Consider the following 16,757-nt stretch of genomic DNA (forward strand, 5'->3'; position numbering starts at 1 on the left):
ACTTCCCAACTGTGCAGAGGAACCAATATATGTATATGTTTTACATCTGGGGAGCATCCATCATACTCCAGATGTCACTCTGCAATGTGTCAAAGGTATAGAATAATGAAAAAACAAAAACAGAAGTGGTTAAGTCACGCTGTTTATATCTGACCCGGAGCTAGGTATTTACAAGCGCTTGCCAATCTACAAATCTCCCTGACTGAAAACAATTAACCTCTAATTGACATCAAAATATCCCTATTCACAACAGTGAGAATTTTTGGGCTTAAAGTGGAAGGCCCCTTTGAAACATGGCTCTCTTCACATTGTACATTATGTGGTGTAATAGTCATCTTGTTAGAGCACAAGAAACAGGAGCAGGAGTAGTCCACGTGCCCCTTGAGCCTGCTCCATCATTCAATGAGATCTCAGTTGATCTGATCTTGCTCTCAACTCTACTTTCCTGCCTGTTCCCCATAACCCTTGACTCACCAATTGTTCAAAAATCTGTCTCCACCTCAGCCTTGAATATATTCAATGACTTAACCTCTACAGTTCTCTGAGGTAAAAAATTCACAACCCTCAGTGAAGAAATTTCTCCTCAACATGGTCCTAAGTGGCAACTCCTTATTCTGAAACTTATGTCCTCTAGTTCTAGATTCCCCCACATGGTGGAACATCCTCTCAGCTAACACAAGACGATCATGTAATCCACTGTGAGCATGATGACAAGAGGAGGTTGGAATATAAACCGTTTTAGCAACAAAAGGGTCAACAGGTCAACAACCTGATCTAGTTCATGACTCTCAACAAAGATATATCCCAATGAGGAAGAAGGAAGGGGATAAACCAACCATGGTTAACCGAAGGAGTTAAGAACAACATTAACTTGAAAGAAAAAACATAAAAAATGGCAAAGATTAGTGGAAAGCCAGAGGATTGGGAAAGTTTTAAAGATGACCAAAAAATAATAACTAGGGAGAAAATAAACTGAGGGTAAACTAGCGGGTAATATAAAAACGGACAGTAAGAGCTTCTTTAAATATATAAAAAGGAAAGAGAAGCCAAAGTGAACATAGGCCCCTTACAGAATGAGGCTGGGGAAATAATAATGGGGAACCAGGAGATGGCAGAGGAGTTGAATAAATACTTTGCTTCAGTCTTCACAGAAGATACTAATAGCATTACAAAAATACTAAATAATCAAGGGGCAAAAGGGGTAGGAGGAGGAAATAAATGCAATAACTATCACTAGAGAAAAAGTACCAGGGAAAGTAATGGGGCTAAAGGCCACTAAGTCTCCTGGACCTGCTGGGTTGCATTCTAGGATATCAAAGGAAGTAGCTACAGAGATAGTGGATGCACTAGTAGTAATCTTCCAAGAATCCTTAGATTCTGGAAAAGTCCCAGAGGATTGGAAAATGACCAATGTAACACCCCTATTCAAAAAGGGAGGGAGACAAAAAAAAACAGGTAACTATAGGCCAGTTAGCTTAACATCTGTCATTGGGAAAATGTTGGAGTCTATTATAAAGGATGTAATAGCAGAACATTTAGAATTACATAATCTAATCAAGCAGAGTCAGCATGGCTTCATGAAGGAGAAATCATGCCTGACAAATTTATTAGAATTCTTTGAGAAGGTAACAAGCAGGATAGGTAAAGGGGAACCAGTAGATGTAATATATTTGGATTTCCAAAAGGTGTTTGATAAGGTACTGCACATAAGGCTACTTAATAAGAGAAGAGCCCATGGTGTTGGGGTAGTGTGTTAGCACGGATAGAGGATTGGCTAACTAATAGAAGACAGAGTTGGGATAAGGGGGGGGGCATTTTTAGGATGGCAGCCTGTAACTAGTGGAGTGCCACAGGGATCAGTGCTGGGGCCTTAATTATTTACAATATATATTAATGATTTGGATGAGGGAAGTGAATGTACTGTTGCCAAGTTTGCAGAGGACGCAAAAATAGATGGGAAGGCAAGTGGTGAGGGTGACACAAGGAGTCTATAGAGGGATATAGACAGTTAAGTGAGTGGGCAAAAACTTGGCAGATGAAATATAATGTGGGAAAATGTGAGGTTATGCATTTTGGAAGGAAGAATAGAGGAGCTGAACATTATTTAAATGGAGAAAGACTGCAGAAAGCTGCAGCACAGAGGGATTTGGGAGTCCTTGTGCATGAATCCCAAAAACCCAACATACAAGTTCAGCAGGTAATAGGGAAGGCAAATGGAATGTTGGCCTTTCTTTCAAAGGGAATTGAGTATAAAAATAGGGAAGTCTTGCTAAAACTATACAAGGCACTAGTTAGACCCACATCTAGAATACTATGAACACTTTTGGTCCCCTTATCCAAGGAAAGATATACTGGCATTGGAGGCAGTTCACTAGGTTGATCCTGGGTATGGAGGGATTTTCTTATGAGGAGAGGTTGAATAGGTTGGGCCTGTACTCAATGGAATTTAGAAGAATGAGAGGCGACCTTATTGAAACGTATAAGATTCTTAGGGGTTTTGACAGGGTAGATGCTGAGAGGTTGTTTCCCCTTGTGGGAGAGTCTAGGAGCAGAAGGCATAACCTCAGAGTAAGGGGTCACCTATTTAAGACAGTGATGAGGAGGAATTTCTTCTCTCAGAGGGTAGTCAATCTGTGGAATTCTTTACCGCAGGGGGCTGTAGAGGCTGGGTCGTTAAGTATACTCAAGGCTGAGATAGACAGATTTTTAATCAGGAAGGGAATCAAGGGTTATGGGGAAAAGGCAGGAAAGTGGAGTTGAGGATTATCAGATCAGCCATGATCTCATTGAATGGTGGAGCAGATTCGATGGACGGAATGGCCTACTTCTGCTCCTACTTCTTATGGTCTTTTGAGAAATCCAGAGCACTATTTTGGCATTCCCTCTGTGCTACTGGAATCCTAATCCAAACCTTCACACTTGAGAATCCTCTCTATGGCTCCTCTCCCTTCACCCTTCACAAACCCTACAGTTAGTCTAGAATTCTGTGGCCTGATTCCATCAGCGAGCAAAGTCCTAAATTCCAATCACCTCCAGTGCAGAGCAACCTAATTGAATTGGATGATGGAGCGGACTCAAGCAGCCAAACAGCCGACTCCAGCTCCTACGATGCATCCACATTGAGCTCCCCTGTCTCCCTGTCCAACAAACTTCAAGGCCCTCATTTCAGGTCTTGGCGCACCTTAATTGAGAGATGTCCTCAAGGGCACATGCCTTAGGCAGGAGCCAGTACTACACCAACACACACTTACTGCTGGTATCCCACTGTCAGGGTGAAATCTTCCAGTTGCTACAGTCTTTGCTTTCCTATTCACCCTTAATCGTTTTGCCCGGCAATTCTCTCTTGCTTCAAAACACCTTTTAGAAGACATCCCCTTTGTGCATTTGAGCCCTTGTTTTTAATCTTTTACTCAGTATGCCTTGTAAAGCGCTCCAGGAATCTCCTATAAATGAGAAACGTGAACCCAAGCTGTTGCTGTTATGGATCAACCCAATATATCCCTCGTGTACCAGCATCCCTTCTCCCTGCAGAAACACACTGAATTGATGCTCAAATCCATCATACTGACAGCAGCAAGGTAGGGCTGAAAGGGCTTTGCCAATAAAAGGCCCAGTTTTAATTGGGTCTCTCGAAAATGCCACATTGAGTGGAGCTTCCAAAGTCCAAAGTGTAACCTGCATGGTCTTGAGGTAAACATTACATTCATAGACTCATTACGGTACAAAAGGAGGCTGTTCGGCCCATCAAGTCCATACCAGCTCTCTATCGAGCAATGCAGTCAGTCCTATTCCCATGCTCTATCCCCGTAGCCCTGCTCAAGTGGCCATCCCAATTTCCTTTTAAGATCATTGATCATTTCCACTTCCTCGGAGGCAGCGAGTTTCAGGTCCTGACCACTCGCTTCCTCCAGCATCTCTTACCCAAAACCTTCTCCGTGTGCCTCCCAGTCCTTATGCCATCAGCTAATAGGAACAGCTTTTCTTTGCCTACCTTATCTAAGCCTGGCACTATCTTGTAGACCTCTCTCAAACCTCTCTCGTCAGGCTCCCATGTTCCAAAGAAAGCTCCTCCAGAGAGAAAGCAGGAGGTTGGCAGAAGAGCTGTCGCCATACCTGTCCTGAGTTCAGTAGTCAGAACGAGAGTCAGCCTCGCACTCCAGAGAAACCTGTGTTGAACAGGGACTGGGGTCTGCTTTAGGAAGTTCGATAAAGCCCTTGTGGAACCCAGGATGCCTTTACTCAAACCCGAAGGGATGGCAATTAATCTCACCAAAAAGGGAGAGTGAAGGGCAGCAAATGATCAAAAGAAAATGGATTTTCGTTGATAAAACTAGAAACCTCGGCTGGTTCATTTGATTAAGTACAGGATGGGGCCGGTTGGTCCAAATCCTACACACTCTCAGCATTTCATCCTCCGGGTGGTGGATAGAACAAATACTGTGGGCTCAAATTTTAATCCGTGTAAGCAAATGCATTATAAGCAAATTAAAAATCAGGTCTTGTACATCAGAGTGTGGAGAGAAAGCAGGAGATGGACCCAGTCCTTGTCACACCGGTCTGGCATGTGTGCGTATGTCACCTGCATTTATATAGCACCTTTCATCACTACCAGACATTCCAAAGTACTTTATGGCCAATTAAGTACTTTTAAAGTGTGGTCATCATTATAACATCAGAAATGTGACAGCCAATTTGCACCCTGCAAGTTGCCACTAACAGCAAGGTGATAATGACCAGATAATCTGTTTTCGTGATGTTGGTTGAGGGACCTGGGAGAACTCCTCTACCACATTGTGCCATGGGATCTTTTACATTGAGCTGAGCGGCAGACAGGGAAGCACCCGCTCTGTACCATACTGGAACATCAGCCTTGTTTGTCAGCTTGAGTCTCGAGAGTGGGACTTGGAACCCACAATGTTCTGACTCGGAGCAGGAGGGCTGAACATTGAACTACAGCTGACACGTAGTGGAAGTCCAACAGAGACTGACTTCTGCGGCTACTCTCACTCTCTAACTAGTAATGAACAATAACACAAACTTGCATTCATAAAGCACCTTTAACATCATTTCTTTACTCTTTCATGAGTTGCCGGTGTTGCTGCCAATATTTATTGCTCATCCCTAATTGCCCTTGAACTGACCTTGCTAGGTCAATTCGGAGGGCAGTTGAGTCAACCACATTGCTGTGTGGGTCTGGAGTCACATGTAGGCCAGACCAGGTAAGGATGGCAGATTTCCTTCTCTAAAGGACATTAGTGAACCAGATGGGTTTTTACAACAATCGATGATAGTTTCATGGTCACCATTACTGAGTCTACCTTTATATTCCGGCTTTATTAACTGAATTGAAATTTCACCAGCTGCTGTGGTGGGATTTGAACCCAAGTCCCCAGAGCATTAGCCTGGCCTCTGGGTTACTAGTCTCGTGGTCTAGTAAGGGCCACCATAGTAAATGGGCCCATGGTGCTTCATAGCAGCATCAAACAAAATTTGACCCCGTGCTACAAAAGGAGATATTAGGACAGCTTTGTCAAATAGGTCGGTTTTAAGGAGCATCTTAGAGGAGAGAGGGGCAGAGAGTTGCTGCAGTTAAGTGCCTTCACTTACCCACTGCGAAGAGTACGGGGCTAGCCCCTTCACAGCGCCGAGGTCTGGTTCTGGTATTGCTGAGGACTCCGCGCTGTTCAGGCATCAGGTGATATTTCAGGGCTTCGATGAGGAGGTCTTTGCACTCTGAGTGGTGTCTGACCAGAAGTTCTGTGTCAACGTGACTCATCAGAAAATCCCGGGTTAAGAGAGGCAGACGGACACATTTCATCAGCTGCAGGGAGGAATAGAAGTCAAGAGTTTCGAGTAGTTCCAAATCAAGCTAGGTGCACATTTCCAAAATAACTGGAATTCTAATTCAGCCACAAGTTACAGACGTCTGCGTTTCAACTCCTGATGTGCAGCCTTACCAACCAAACACACAAACCCCAACTCATTTTGCATGGAGCGGCCAGATAATTTATTTTTTTAAAAAAGGTGCAGATGCTGAGGTCTGCCCTCAACACATGTGGTTCTCCTTGTGGGAGAAAAAGCAATTTCATTTTTGCTCAGGAGTTTCTCCCTGGCTCTGCACTTACACACCATTAGGTCTGACCAAGTCGGTTGTCTCTTTAGGCAAAAAGCCCCAAGAGTAATGAGTTTCCACAATCCTGAATATTCCAATTTCTAGGCTGCTCAATCTGGGAGGTAGCTAGCTGTGTAATATGGAGGAACAGACATAAAACAGCGTTCACAAAATGTCCACCACTTAACTGCCGGATCCTTTGTGATTCGATTAAGAATGGCTGGCTTAAGGATGATTTTGCGGAGTGCAGTCAACTTGCTTTTCTTAAATGCGTAACGAAGAGGATAGATTTGAACCATCTGTACAGTCAGTTCACAATCAGCAGAAAAGTGTACAAAGGATGGTCGGGTAAACTTTTCTAAATCTCTCATTAGGCTGGTGCATTGTGTCCGGAAAAGCCTTGGGGAGGCTGAAGGTGAGATTTACCAGAATGGCACTGGGGATTGAAGGACTTCAGTTATATGGAAAGACTAGGGGAGCTGCGATTGATCTCCTTAGAGCAGAGAAGCTTCAGGGGAAATTTGATAGAGGCGTTCCAAATTATGAGGAGTTTTGATACAAGGAAACTGTTTCCAGTGGCAGAAAGGTTGGTTTTTGGCAGAGTTGGCAAATGTTTAGCATAATTGGCAGAAAAGCAGAGGAAAATGAAGAGAATGCCTTTTTTACACAGCGGGTTATGATGATCTAGGATGAACTACCTGAAAAGGTGATGGAAGCGATTCAATAATCACATTCAAAAGGGAATTGGATATATACTTGAAATGAGGAAATTGGTAGCATTATGGGAGAAAGAGCAGGGAAGTGGGACTAATGGGATAGCTCTTTCAAAGAGCTGGCACTGGCATGATGGGTCAAATGGCCTCCTGCTGTGTTGTCTGATCCAATAAGCAGTAAAAGGCCCAACCTCCACAGCTTGCAGCCATTATATATCATATATAATATGATATATATTTATTATCAATAAAAGACACAGGCGGTAAACAGAAGAAAGATTTGCTGATGAGGGTAATCATTTAGTTTGGTTTCTTACTCTGGGGACATGCTGCCGTCGACCATCCACGTCATGTTTGACCCAGCTCAGCACGGCTCTGTACACCTCTTCTTCTGAGGGGACATTCAGGTTGTCACTGGAGATAAGATCTAGCACCTGAAAAATCAGGACCAACAAGTCTGGAATGATTATGCGTTTACTTGCGTACTTTGTTCCCTTCTGAAGTTGGAGTTTCGGAGAGGTGTTTGCTCTCGGGGACTTTGTGCAGGTTGCTAGGTTTGCCGTTATTCACTTCTCCCCTTTGGTGGCAGAATATTTTATATCGAAGGGCCCCACAGGGTCAGCCATGGCTCAGTGGGTAGCGCAATTCACCTCTGAGCCAGTAGATTATGAGCGCAACTGAGGGCAACAATCTAGGCTGGCCTTCCAGTGCAGTGCTGAAGGAGTGCTGCACTGTCAGAGGTGCCATCTTTCAGGTGAGACATTAAACCGGAGCCCCATCTCTCAACTGCATGTAACTCGTTCCACGGCACTATTTCAGGGTAGAGCTGGGGAAATTATCTCTGGTGCCCTGGCCAGCAATTTTATCCCTCAGCTAACATCACGAGAACAGATTATCTGGTCGTTGTCACACTGCTGTTTGCAGAAGCTTGTTTGTGGAAACACTTGTTAGTGGTTTTGAAGTGCTGCGGGTCATTACCGGGGTGTAAAAGATGTTAAAAATAAATGTGCGTTTTTTTCCTTTCAACCTAGGATGCAATGGACTTTGAGGGACCCTGACAACCTCCAGGGGCCTAACCTACTGCTTCCAGATGCCTGGCAAATAAAACATCGGTCAGCTGCTCGATAGCCACACGAGCTGCAGATTGACTGATGTTACTGACGATCACCGTGGCTGCCTGGAAAGAGTCGGAGGCCGAAACGTTTATGGTTTTAATGCACCCAGCAGTACCATACTGGCCATGAAGGATCCCCACAGGTCATCATGTGGTGGGTCTATTATTGCCACCACCTCTGGAGACTTAAGTGCAGAAAAAAAAAATCACTAAAGCCAGGTACACTTATTGTGAAGAAAAGGGTGATGTGAGCAGTCCTGCGCCCACAAGCCATACTCTAAGCAGCTACATATTTCCTCCATTCATCATGTAGGAAAATACAGCCGAATATTGCTGAAAAGAGAGACATGTTGCTGAAGCTTTTCGTCTTGCACCCATCAGGACAAATGCAAGAATGCCAAATTTCAAACCGTCATGACTAGGAAAAGGGTGCTAATTGGTTGCCAAGTTGACAATGATTGGCTAAGGCATTGTCATGCAGAAAGCAGCGGGGAACTATAGGCTCCCCAGGCTCCTGTACAGGTCCCTATGTATGAATGCATGTCGCTTCTAGAAAGCATAATTGAGCCACATTACGAGCCCGACTGATGATCTTAAATTGGTTGTTAGTGTAGCTATTAGCGCACTCAGGATTGTTCAGCAAGTGCTGGCTAATAGCAGAATCACACATAGCAGATGTTTTGGGTTTTGCAAGAGCAGGCTGGTTGAGTACAGTCTGAACAACAAAATATAGTTAGATTCCTGAAGGAGAAAGGTTAGTTACTTACCACAATGACCTCATCAACTTTGCACATATGTTTAACAGAAAAACACTGTTTGAAATCAGTAAATTGAGCAAAGACCAGGAATTCACTTCAGGACTATCCATTCTGAAAGATTTGGTGCTATACTGGGCAGTAGTTTTACCCTGTAGGCCATCAGCATTGTCCTTGTGGGTGTATAAGGTAATAAAGACCAGAGGGGAGATGCAACTTATGCACCACAACGTCTGGTTTGGCAATTGGAAAAAAAAAAATCTACCTCACGGAACAACTTGCATTTATATAGGGCTTTTACATGACCTCAGGATACCCCAAAGTGCTTTACAGTCAAGGAAGTCCTTTCGAAGTGTAGTCACTGCTGTTTGTACAGCATCTTTAACAGAATGAAACATTCGACAAAGGTGGCAGCCAAACAGTAGCAAGCAGAGAATCAGGGGAGGTGGTCTGAATGCACTGTTAAAGGGGTAGACATTTGGTGGCTGGGGTGGGGGGTAGGGGGAGGCAAGTAGCAACATGGTGAAGGACTAGAAGAAGGGAATTCTAAGGTGCACGACAGGGGCAGCTGTTCGGTTCTGCCATCGAAGGTGGAATGGGAAGGGAAGGAATGCAAAGGAGACCATGAGAAGGGCAGAGGGTGTATGCTAACGCTTAGAGCTAACAGAGGCTTCAGAGGTTGGGGAGGATCGAAGCAGCAGAACGACGCTAGACAAAGAGAGAGCCAGCCAGCCATAGTCAGTTTTATAATTCATTGAATCATAGAATGATACAGCACAGAAGGAGGCTATTCCACCCATCGTGCCTGTGCCAGCTCTTTGAAAAAGTTGCTCAGTTAGTTGTCTCTCCCATGCCCTTTCCCTACAGCCCTGGAAAATTCTCCTCGTGGGGGAATTGCGGAGGTTCTTTGAGAGCAGGGCAGTTGTAATTATTAAAGAGGGTTAGGGCAAAGCATTGTCCTTAATGGAAAACATGCTCGGAGGGTAATCTAAGGACAGGCTGCGAGCGCTGTTCTGGTTCTTAAACTTTGGCAGTGTGCAAGTCCTTAACCCAGTCATTCGATCAATACCTGTTTAAGTGGCAGCAGCATAAATTCTTCAGTCTTGGAAACCTCCACAAAGTGCTGGAGCACATACTTGTGTGCAGATTTGAGCAGGTCACTGCAGGAATGTGTATCAGCAAATCCTCGGATTCCCAGACAATTGGATGGGTCGAGTTGGCTCAGAAGAAACTTGCAACAGGCGTCTCGGACCCCATTCAGCTGGAGGAGGCTGGCTGCAGGAAGTAGCGTCTGTGGGGCAAATAATGTTATCTCTGTTTTTCAGATGTATTGTTACAAATGCAAGGTTTTAGACGTTTGTCATGTTTTGGGGCTGCATCTTTAACTTAAGGTAAAATGGAGGAATGAATGGGGGTCATGTGACCTGTTCTAAATTCTGCTGATGGCAAACCTGTATGGGTCTGGTGTTAAAGATTAAAGGAGAGGCCAGTTTGTTTTACTGGGAAGAAGGTAAACGAACGGTGCTCATGCCTGTAAACAACAAGCAAAGCAGCTGTGCCAACAGCGGATAGACTGCTAGTCTCTAAAGTCCCAGGAAGGTGTTAGGAATGTCAGGTTTTGTAAACAATTATACTTTAAACTGTGTACTTAGAGAGCAAGAGAGCGCGAGCACCGAGAGCAGAAACCGCGGCCAAGAGCGGAGAGCGAAGAGAGGGAGTGCGGAGAGCGAGAGAGGGAGCGGAGAGAGTGAAGAGAGGGAGCGGGGAGAGTGAAGAGAGGGAGCGCGGAGAGCGAAGAGAGGGAGCGCGGAGAGCGAAGAGAGGGAGCGCGGAGAGCGAAGAGAGGGAGCGCGGAGAGCGAAGAGAGGGAGCGCGGAGAGCGAAGAGAGGGAGCGCGGAGAGCGAAGAGAGGGAGCAGAGAGAGAGAGAGCGCACGGAGAGAGAGAGCGCACGGAGAGAGAGAGCGCACGGAGAGAGAGAGCGCACGGAGAGAGAGAGCGCACGGAGAGAGAGAGCGCACGGAGAGAGAGAGCGCACGGAGAGAGAGAGCGCACGGAGAGAGAGAGCGCGCGGAGAGAGAGAGCGCGCGGAGAGAGAGAGAGCGCGCGGAGAGAGAGAGAGCGCGCGGAGAGAGAGAGAGCGCGCGGAGAGAGAGCGCGCGGAGAGAGAGTGCGCGCGGAGAGAGAGAGAGCGCGCGGAGAGAGAGAGCGCGCGGAGAGAGAGAGCGCGCGGAGAGAGAGAGCGCGCGGAGAGAGAGAGCGCGCGGAGAGAGAGAGAGAGCGCGCAGAGAGAGAGAGAGCGCACGGAGAGAGAGAGAGAGCGCGGAGAGAGAGAGAGAGCGCACGGAGAGAGAGAGCGCACGGAGAGAGAGAGCGCACGGAGAGAGAGAGAGAGCGCACGGAGAGAGAGAGAGAGCGCACGGAGAGAGAGAGAGAGCGCACGGAGAGAGAGAGAGAGCGCACGGAGAGAGACAGAGCGCAGAGAGAGAGAATGGAGAGCACAAAAGAGACAGAGGCAGCAAACCTCTATGGTTCACCACACAAGAATGTAGGTGGCAGCTCACACTTGGATGGATGCTCGTGAGGATTTTTGGACTGGAAGATTTGCTTAGATTTGGCTAGAGGGAGGAATCTCCAATGTAACCCTAGCTGTAAAGCCAGTTCAGGGATGAGAAGTTATCCAGTTGGAAAAGGAAAAGAAGGGAAACAAGCCCTTAGGGCCCAAGAATCACTTTGGACTGGTTCCAGGAGTATAGAATGTCTATTTAAGGGACAGAGCAAGGTATGACTGTGAAGAGGGTTCCAAATCATGATGGTGTGTGACGTGGAGGGGAATTTGCAGGTTGGTGTTCCCATATGTCTGCTACCCTTGTCCTTCTAGCTAGAGATCCTGGGTGCGGAAGGTACTGTCAAAGAAGCCTTGGTGAGTTGCTGCAGTGCATCTTGTAGATGGTACACACGGCTGCCACTGTGCGTTGGTGGTGGAGGGAGTGAATGTTTCAGATGGCATATTGGGGTCAATCAAATGGGCTGCTTTATCATGGACGGTTTGGACCAAGGCGGCAATGAGGTCAAGAGCCAACTGGAAATGCAACCCGAGAAGCGACGAGCAGGTTATTGACGAGTAAGTGCCACTTGAAAGTACTGTCAAAAACCCCTTCCATCACTCTGTTGATGAGAATAGTTGCTGATGGGGCAATAATTAGTTGGATTGGATTTGTCCTGCTATTTGTAGACAGTACGTACCTCGATAAACTTCCACTTTACCAATGTTTTAGCTGTACTGGAAAAGCTTGGTTAGAGGCAAGGCTAGGTCTATAGAGGTAGTGGCTGAACGAGACTTGTGCGAGTTAGGACACAGGCAGCAGAAGAATTCGACATATTCCAAGCACCCCCCCCACCCCCACTTTCTAAATCGACATTCTAGGGGTTTTAAGAATGTATGATGCGAGTCATGTCAATCTGTATAGAAAACATGTCAATTCACGGAAGAAATTCAACTAAGGCCATCTACCTGCACGTTTCCTTCCCCCACCACAATCTCAGCTGTATAGGCATATTGTACAAGCTGCTCTAAGGCCTGAGGGTCAATGTCATGTAATGTCACATGCGTTTGGCGACTCTCACTCATCTCATCTGCAAGCAAGACAAAAGAAAATACAGAAAAGTAGTTTATGGCATCATAGGGCAATTCCTAAAGATCACATTCGCTTTACCTGTTGTCGTTGGTGGTGGTGATGATGGATGGGAGGGAGATATCATCCTTGGGGTTACCTCCAACCCAGACACTTCATCTACAAGGTGGAACGCTGCATAGACAAACAGTTTATTCTCACAAATGCCAAGGTCTCACTGATTATAAGCCCAATGTAATCTCAAAACACTTGGGAGGAGGTGGAACCTCCCCAGCTGATAACTTTACTGGCGTCAGCACCGGAGAAAAATGGGAAATCCTGTTATTAAAGGGCGCTGACATTCCCGATGCTGAACTTCACACAGCACCTTTACAATGCAGGAGGCCATTCGGCCCATTGAGTCTGCACTGGCTCTCTGAAAGAGCATTCCACCTCGTCCCACGCTCCCCTCTGCCTTATCCCCGTAACCTTGCACATTCTCTCTTTTCAGGTAGCAATCCAATTCCCTTTTGAATACCTCGATCGAACCTGCCTCCATCTGCCCTTTCCAGGTCCCAGCCACCCTCTGGGTGAAAACGTTTTTCCTCACATCACATTTATTCCTTTTGCCAATTATTTTGAATCTGCGCCCTTTAGTTCTCGATGTTCCTTCCAACCCCACCCTGGGGTCTATCGCTAGATGTGCTGCAGCACATTTGCATACAGTACTATTTAAGTTAACGCAGTTTGGAAAAGATGAAAGAAAATGACCAGCGATATACATTCAATATTTAACTGATAGAATTTACAGCACCGACACATGCCATTGCGTCCAACTGATCCATTCTGGGTTTATGCTCCACATTAGCCTCCTCCCAACTTATTTCATCTAACCTTGGCATGGCGGCATAGTGGTCATGTTACTGTGCTCCTGGGTTAGCGATTCATGGGCAAGAGTTCAAATCCCGCCTCGGCAGTTAAAACTCATCTAACTAAATGAACCTGGAGTAAATAGTCGGCATCAGTAACGATGACAATGAAACTACCAGATTGCCATAAAAGTCTTCAGGGAAGGAAATCTGCCATCCTTATCTGGTCTGGCCCACAGAAATGTGCTTGACATTTAACTGCCCTGTGAAATGGTCGAGGGAGCCACTCAATGCCACCACCACCACCACCACCTCAAGGGCACTCGGGGCTGGATGATAAATGCTGGTCTTATCAGCGATGCTTAAGTCCCGTTCCCAGTTCCCCAGCTGCCTTTGGCGGGACTTGAACTCACTTGAACATTGGGTGAATAGCCCAGGCCTCTGGATTACTAGTCAAGTAACATAACCACTATGCTACTGGTCCACAGCGCAGGAGCATCCTGAGCTATTGCAAGACATTACTGATATTTATACTTGTCAAGCAATCGGGTGATAGTCCCATTTTTAGGGCTATCAATATCCCATCTTATCTTTTGCAAACCTCAAGTTAGTTCACAGTCTTTTTGAGATCACTGTGGGTGGGCGGGTGGTGAGAAATTTGTCTGGAAAGGGTAAGTGGGCAGCGGGTGGGGGCAGGGTCAGAACGAGCTTCTAAATTGCTGGACGTCATCACTTTGGGGGATATTTTAACTTCCCGCCGTCAGCTGCCTGCCAGGACCAGGCTGAAAGACATGGTCAAAGGGGCTTTGAGCAGGTCAACACTGTGGGGCTGGTAGGCTGCCCACTGGCACCAATGGGGTGGGTGGGTGAGGGGGAGGGGGAAAGCGAAGATCAGAGCCATTTTTCTCATAAGAATTGGGGACGGAGAAAGCATAAACCCGGGTTCTTCATGCGGTGCCTCAAAGAGCCTGCCCTTCCTAAGGAAAACATTGACTTTTTAGTTAATTAATCTCCCACTTGAGCCAAGCAGGCACCTCAACAGCCTAAAAACAGGAATTCCCAATCATAATGGCAGTAGGTGGAAGCAGGAATGAAGCACTAATACTGTGCCAATTTTAAATGTTCACCTGCTGTATTCTCCCCTGCTCTATCATTCAGCAACTTTTACCCCTTTCCAACTCTATTTTTGGCATCAATTCTCAAACGACTAAACCCATTGGCGGTTCCTCCTTGCATAATAATTTGACCAGCGATTTTTTAAAAAAAAAAATCTCCTCTCTGCTTTGGTTAATCCTGAGGCCGGCCTATCTTCCCTTTCTAGTTTGGGGGAAAAGAGTCTCTAATTTCTTTTTAAAACTTCATTCATGGGATATGGGCTTTGCTGGCAAGGCCAGCATTTATTGCCCATCGCTAATTGCCCTCCAGACAGATGCTGATAAACCAGCCTGGTCTTTGCGGTTTACCCTTCTTATTCCAGATCTTCACCATTTACAACTTCCCCCCGCCCTTGCAATCTCATTATCTCGTCATCAAGGACTACCAGGAGCAGGTTTAATTCTCCGGCAACACACACAGAGTCCTACAAAGGAAAGGCTCGGTACTTACTGGTAAACATAGCATGGAAGTAAGGGCTACATGAGGCTAGCACCAGTTTGTGGGCCTTAATTTCCTTATTACCCACGTGCAAGACGATATCGCACAGCAATCCTCGCTGTCTCATTCTGTTCATCGACACAAAAGCGTCATGGTAATGGCGCTTGGAATTGTGGGAGATGCTGTGGCCATCACGGTTCAGCAGCTGCATTCCGCCCTCCATAACGGGACTTCTCTCCGAGGTGCCTTCTTTTGCAGATTTCACTCTCTGTGACTACAAAAAAAAAGAGAGAAGCATTACTTCAGCAAAAACATGCTAGAAGCAGTGGAGGTCATTAGAACATAAGGAATGGGAGTATTCCTATTATTAGACCATTTTTTCCCCCTTGAGCCTACTCCTCCATCGGATACGATCGTGGCTGATCCTCTGCCTCAACTCCACTTTCCTGCCCGCTCCCCATATCGCTCAAAGCTCAGAGTGATCAAAAATCTATTCGTCTATCTATCCCAGCCCTGAAGATGCTCAACAATGGAGCATCCACCGCCTTCTGAAATAGAGAGTTCTGAAGGTTCATAAGCCTCCGAGTAAAGAAATTTAATCTCATTTCAGGTCCAAAGTGAGTCAGGTGTCCATGTACATACATCATTAAAATGCCCTGAGCAGGTACAAAAGAAAACTAATCCAAAGAGCAAATGGAATGCCGGCATTTATAGCTAGAGGACTAGAATACATGGGGGTAAGAAGTCAAGCTTCAGCTGCACAAAGCCCTGGTTGGACCATACCTGGAGTACTGAGTTCAGTTCTGGATGTCACACCTCAGAGGGAATGCAGTGTAGGTTTACTAGAACGATAGTTGGACTCCAAAGGTTCAATTACAAGGAGAGATTACACTCAAACCAAGATTGTATTCCCTGGAAATTAAGGGTGATTTGATCAATGTTTCCAAGATACCAAAGGGAACAGGTAGAAAGAAACTATTTCTGCTTGTTGGAGAGTCTAGGGCTCGGGTTTACGGCCTAAAACTTAGAGGTAGGCCTTCCTGAAATGAAATTAGGAAACACTTTGACATACGAAAGGAGTTTGGAACTCTCTTCTGCAAATGGCAGTTGACAATGGGTCGACAGCCAATTTTAAGATTGCTAGTTTTTTGTTTACCAAAGATATTAAGGGATACCTGGGATAAAGGTGAGTATATGGAGTTAGGAATTAGTTCACAGATGAGCAGTGATCTCATTGAATGGAGGAACAGGTTTGTGGGGCTGAATGACCTACACCTGTTCCTTTGTTCCCAAATCCCACTGGGGTAATGGCGGTGTTTGCCTTGCAGGTCTCCCACCTCACCACGGTGCTATTTGATGTGTCATTAGTAGAGGTTGGGGGAGGTGGGCTGGGGGGTGGAGGTGTGAAAGATGCACATAAAGCAAGAGGAAATATTCGGCAAGATTGTTTGTCTGCCCAAATATTGACATTACTGGGGCTATGCATGTAGCCATTCACAGACTGAGTGAGAAAATCCGGCAACGCTCCCCACGTCAGGTCAAATGATATCACATATTGAATCCAAACATGGAAATATTATCTAGATAGCACATTATCACTCTAACAATCTATATACAGCAACTGTCTACATTTTAGGGTATAGTTATGCTAAATGTCTACATTTTAGGGTACAGTTACGCTAAGCCTTTAGCAATTTTCACTTTCGTTGCCACGGCGATAATCTGAGGGAGGGGATCACCAGTTGGAGAACCCAGCTGGCTTGATCGCACTGATTTTAGGAATCAGCCAGTTGGTGAAGGCAAAAAAATTAGTTAAACACAGTTTACTGAGCATCATTCTCATAGCTACAGCCATTGCAACGTTTAACAGGAGCTCCTCCTTGAAGTCAGTCACAAGAAAATGCACGCTCCAGCAATCCCTCGGATGGGAGAGGCTGTTGTATTCTCTAGCCACTTCTAAATTTAGAGGCAAGGTTCTCTGTGGTGCC

General features: G+C 45.9%; 1 protein-coding gene across 1 annotated transcript in view; it reads right to left on the bottom strand.

Moving 5' to 3' along the window:
- Positions 1-15,031, bottom strand: part of klhl17 (kelch-like family member 17) — a 216,559-nt gene extending 201,528 nt beyond the window's left edge. The window contains exons 1-5 of the mRNA XM_041206767.1: positions 14,782-15,031; positions 12,208-12,329; positions 9,764-9,985; positions 7,143-7,259; positions 5,608-5,821 (exon numbers count right to left, since the gene is read on the bottom strand). Coding sequence (XP_041062701.1) covers positions 5,608-5,821; positions 7,143-7,259; positions 9,764-9,985; positions 12,208-12,329; positions 14,782-14,992 — 886 coding nt within the window. The 5' untranslated portion in view covers positions 14,993-15,031. The remainder of the gene's footprint in view (positions 1-5,607; positions 5,822-7,142; positions 7,260-9,763; positions 9,986-12,207; positions 12,330-14,781) is intronic.
- Positions 15,032-16,757: the final 1,726 nt, after the last annotated feature.

Source organism: Carcharodon carcharias, chromosome 15 (assembly GCF_017639515.1).
Source record: "Carcharodon carcharias isolate sCarCar2 chromosome 15, sCarCar2.pri, whole genome shotgun sequence".
Taxonomy (NCBI): domain Eukaryota; kingdom Metazoa; phylum Chordata; class Chondrichthyes; order Lamniformes; family Lamnidae; genus Carcharodon; species Carcharodon carcharias.